At 47.8% G+C, this 4,841-nt stretch overlaps 1 protein-coding gene across 1 annotated transcript; it reads left to right on the top strand.

Annotated features, from left to right (window-relative positions):
• Positions 1 to 741: 741 nt before the first annotated feature.
• Positions 742 to 1,584, top strand: LOC109554781 (melanoma-associated antigen 9-like). The gene is made up of 2 exons (XM_070784995.1): positions 742 to 969; positions 1,036 to 1,584. Exons 1-2 carry the CDS (start codon positions 742 to 744, stop codon positions 1,582 to 1,584), a joined length of 777 nt encoding a protein of 258 aa, XP_070641096.1.
• Positions 1,585 to 4,841: the final 3,257 nt, after the last annotated feature.

The raw sequence follows: 4,841 nt of genomic DNA, 5'->3' as shown, positions 1-4,841 counted from the left end.
ACTTGAAGAAAGACAGAGTTTAAAGTAAATAATGAAATAAGTTCAATAACATTGCTTAAGAGAAATATTTCCATAGGAAAAATACATTCGTTAACTAAAGGTTTGAGAAAAGTTAAGTTCAGGTGGTAACAGGTATTATCATGGAAATGCGGAATTTTAAAAGAAACCTCCTTTTACTTTTGTATATAGAAGGAAAAAAAAAGTCTGACATTTGTAGTTTGTTTCCTTCTGCTGCTTAAGAGAGGGGAAAAAAAATTCTGACACTTGCCCGAGTCCACAGGTCAGAGATCAGAGGAGGTCCAGGCACTGCCAGAAGTCAAGATGAGTAGGTTCCCCTGAGTGTGCACCAGTGACTACCCATCCCAGAACAGAGGAGACCCCAGAAGGCCCTAATGCCCTACTGTGCCAGCCCTGAAACCTCAAGCTGTGCTGGCTACCCCCTGGGAGCCACCTCACATCCTCCTTTGGGTAGCCAGGGTTCAGGCTGCTCAGGAGGAGCTCCTCTATGAGGCCTGAGAGCACCCCTCAAGCAGAGACCTATAAGTGGCCTGAGTCAGACAGCCCAGGGTGGGTTTCTCAGCCGAGGCTGCTCACAACCTCCCCGCTCCCGCAGGCCCATGGTCCCCATCTGTCCCCCTGCCTCACTCCTATCTGCAGTTTGACCCCAGTGATCATGCCTGGGATGCATGAGCTCCACCAGCCTGAGAGACTCTTTCAGGATCCAAAGGGGACAAGGGTCTGATGGAGGCACACTTCATTTGGGGTGAGGAGGAGGAGGAGCAGGTGGAGGAAGGAGATGGAGCTTCCCCCTCCTCCTCTCTCCTGGTCTGGGGCACCCTGGAGGAAGTGGCTGCTGCTGCAACACCCAGTCTCCCCCAGAGCCCTCTGGGTGTCTGCCCCACTCCCACTGTCATGGCTTCCACTCTAGGGAGCCAATTTGAAGACCATGGCCTCAGCAGGCAAGATGAAGTACCAGGAAGCTCACGTGACCAGGGAGGTGACAGGCCCTTGGTCTGAGATGTACTACGGTTGAAGAAGAATGAGCTGGTACGATTCCTGCTCAGCAGGTATCTCACCAAGGAGCCACTCACAAAGGCAGAAGTGCTGAATAGTGTCCTCCAAGATTACCAGGACTACTTCCTGATGGTCCTCGATCAAGCCTCAGAGTACCTGCAGCTGGTCTTTGGTTTGGAGGTGAAGGAGGTGGACCCCAGTGAGCATACCTATATCCTGGTCCCCACCCTGGGCCTCACCCTCAAAGAGATGCTGAGGGATGGACAGAGGTTGCCCAAGGCCAGCCTCCTGGTGATGGTTCTTTGCCTGATCACTGTGGAGGACAACTGTTCCCCTGCAGAGGAAATCTGGGGAGCACTCAGCAGGATAGGAGTGTGTCCCGGGAGGGAGCACTGCATCTATGGGGAGCCCAGGGAGCTGCTGACCCAAGTGTGGGTGTGGGAGGTGTACCTGGAGTACCAGCAGGTGTCTGATAGCGACCCTACTCGCTATGTGTTCCTGTGGGGTCCCCGGGCCTATGCGGAGACCCGCAAGTTTAAAGTCCTGGTATATCTGGACAGAGTCGGTTGAAGGGGTCCCAGCTCCTTCCAGCCCCTCTGCAGAGGCTGCGAGGAAGGAGAAAGGGGGACTCTGAGCCAGAGGTGCAGCTAGGCTCCTTCCGGTCCCACGTCCAACACCTTGTCATGGGGGTCAGGAAGGGAGGCTAATCCTTCCCTCTGTGATTGAAGAGGGAGCGGTCAACCTTCTTAGCAGTGAGAGCCCAGGCCCGTTGGGGGAACCCAGTGTGTGGCATCTTCATGTTCCTGTTCTCTACAGTGACATGGACACTCATCTCTGTTTTCTTTAGGAATTTGTTATTCATTTTAATAGAAGACAATGTGTTCCAGTTTCTAACTATGTCAGTGACGTTGATCACAGTGTGTGTGTACTTTGCCAGTTGAAGAACAAGAGTTTTCTTGTTTTATAAAAGAGATTGGGAATGCTTTCATTCTATTTTGTGGTCCTGCACAAGATAACATGGAATTAGAATTAGAATGATTTTGGAAATGTGAATTTCTCTAGCAGTGATATAGTTGGTGGAAGAATTAGAAAATAAAAAGTGATAGTAGTGAATTCTTGCTTCTTATACTTTTTGTGTGTCATTTTGTATAGCTAAGGGATCTTGGTTTACTTGGATTCGCCTGGGTTATCTAAGGAAGTAGCAATTAATCTGAGTCAAGCAGCCCACTCCTCACCAGCTCATTTATTCCAAAGACTTTTATGGAGCCTCTGCTCCATGAAACGCCCTGTGTTAGCAGTGGGGACACTGGGAGAAGCAGGACAGCCCCACACCTGGAACGAAGGTCTAGGAGCCACAGTCACATGAGGTGTGTTATGGGAGTGAGGGGAAATTCTGAAATGGGACATTGCTGTGAAGTGTCCTTTTGGATCTTGGATAAACCCCAGAGATATCTCTTTCTGGGCAGGATGGAAGGGGTCCTGGCTCTTGTTGCATTGCTGCTGACCACAGGGATGGAGTGGGTGTTTTCTACCCCGTATCTGGTAGGCATCCTGCAGAACTCAGGTCACACTCCCTTGAAGTGATGCCCAGAAATCGGTGTTAAGTCGTTTTTAATTATCTTGATTGTAGTTGGGCATTAAAATCAAAGACTCGACCTTTGTTGGTAGTGCAATGATGAAAAGTAAGGGTTGGGATGGAAGACCACCTGGGACACAGGCAAAGAGTGGTTCTTGCTTCTATTTCCCAGAGCAACTTGGGTCCTGCTGGAACACTCCTCCACACCCAAATTTCACAGGTCCTCTAACTGGAAATGGGGCTTCCTGGGTAGCTCATATGATGAAGAATCTGCTTGCATTGTGGGAGACCTGAGTTCAATCCCTGGTCAGGAAGATCCCCCTGGAGAAGGACATGGCAACCCATTCCAGTATTCTTGCCTGGAGAATTCCATGGACAGAGGAGCCTGGCAAGCTACAGTCAATGGAGTGACAGAGTCAGACATGATTGAGCATCTAACCCTATGGTATAAGTTGAAAAGTTTCTTAGTTTGATATATGAAACATCCTGTTGGCTACTGAGGAATTCCACATCCTCAGTTCAGTTCAGTCACTCAGTCATGTCCGACTGTTTGCGACCCCATGAACTGCAGCACACCAGGCCTCCCTGTCCATAACCAACTCCTGAAGTCCACCCAAGCCCATGTCCATGGTGTTGGGGATGCCACCCAAACATCTCATCCTCTGCAGTCCCCTTCTCTGCCTGCCCTCAATCTTTCTCAGCATCAGGATCTTTTCAAATGAGTCAGCTCTTCGCATCAGGTGGCCAAAGTATTGGAGTTTCAGCTTCAACATAAGTCCCTCCAATGAACACCCAGGATTGATCTCCTTTAGGATGGGCCGGTTGGATTTCCTTGCAGTTCAAGGGACTCTCAAGAGTCTTCTCCAACACCACAGTTCAAAAGCATCAATTCTTCGGTGCTCAGCTTTCTTTATAGTCCAACTCTCACATCCATACATGACTACTGGAAAAACCATAGCCTTGACTAGACGGACCTTTGTTGGCAAAGTAATGTCTCTGCTTTTTAATATGCTGTCTAGGTTGATAATAACTTTCCTTGCAAGGAGCAAGTGTCTTTTAATTTCATGGCTGCAATCACCATTCACAGATATTTTGGAGCCCAGAAAAATAACGTCAGCCAGTGTTTCCATTGTGCCCCCATCTATTTGCCATGAAGTGATAGGACCGGATGCCATGATCTTAGTTTTCTGAATGTTGAGCTTTAAGCCAACTTTTTCACTCTTCTCTTACACTTTTATCAAGAGGATCTTTAGTTCTTCTTCACTTTCTGCCATAAGGGTGGTGTCATTTGCATATCTGAGGTTGGGGTACAGTTTTTCAAGGTATGCCAAGAAGGTAGGTTCTAAATGATGAAAATCACTTTATTTGGACTACATTAAAAGTAATTAGATGTTCAAAAATTTGAGCTTGTTAGGGAATATTTTAGGGAAGGGCTCCATCTCACACTTCCATAACCATTCTGTAGCAGGCTCCACTTCCAGCCCCAAGCTTAACTTGCCTTCCTATTGTGCCTGATGGGTCATTTCCTCCTAAATGCCACTACAGTTCCCCCAGCAATAGGGGGACACTGGCTCAGCTTGTCATTCCATGTTTGAAAAATCTGCCACATAGGAGGCACTTAAATATCTGGAGGATATCAAGGCAAATCTGGCCTTCTCAGAAACTCTTCCATGAAATGAAGAAGCTAGTCATAACAAATGACTAGGCAAGAGAGAGGAGCTCTGTCTTGCCACCATCTTATTCCTTTACTGCATTGATCTGATTTTTCTGGAAAGTGGGACTTTTTAAAGTTACCCATGGGCTAAAATGGTTTGTCTATGTTGGCTGTGTAAGTTGCAGGGACCTCTCCTACAGATGTTTGCAGAAATGAATGTGTGTCATTGCTCCTGTTTGTGTTTATGGTCATGTTGACATGTATTGGGGGCCAAATAAAGTTGATACGACCAGATCATGTGATCTGTAAGATATTTTCTGATCTTCTACTGAGTGCCAAGGCCCATGGTGGCCACCAGGACCACAGAGAATAACATGTGAACTCTGACTTGAGCAGCTCGTGATCACATAGGAGGTCTGGCCGCATACTCTTCATGGGATTCTCGAGGCAAGAATACTGGAGTGGATTGACATTTCTTCCTCCAGTTGACCATGTTTTGTCAGAACTCTTCACTGTGACACATCCGTTTTGGGTGGCCTGAACGGCATGGCTCACAGCTTCATTGATTTACGGAAACCCCTTTGCCTCGACAAGGCT

The sequence above is a fragment of the Bos indicus genome, chromosome X, assembly GCF_029378745.1.
Source record: "Bos indicus isolate NIAB-ARS_2022 breed Sahiwal x Tharparkar chromosome X, NIAB-ARS_B.indTharparkar_mat_pri_1.0, whole genome shotgun sequence".
In the NCBI taxonomy this organism is placed as follows: Eukaryota; Metazoa; Chordata; class Mammalia; order Artiodactyla; family Bovidae; genus Bos; species Bos indicus.
Note: the sequence above shows the minus strand (reverse complement) of the source record. Positions and strands in the feature narration are given on the sequence as shown.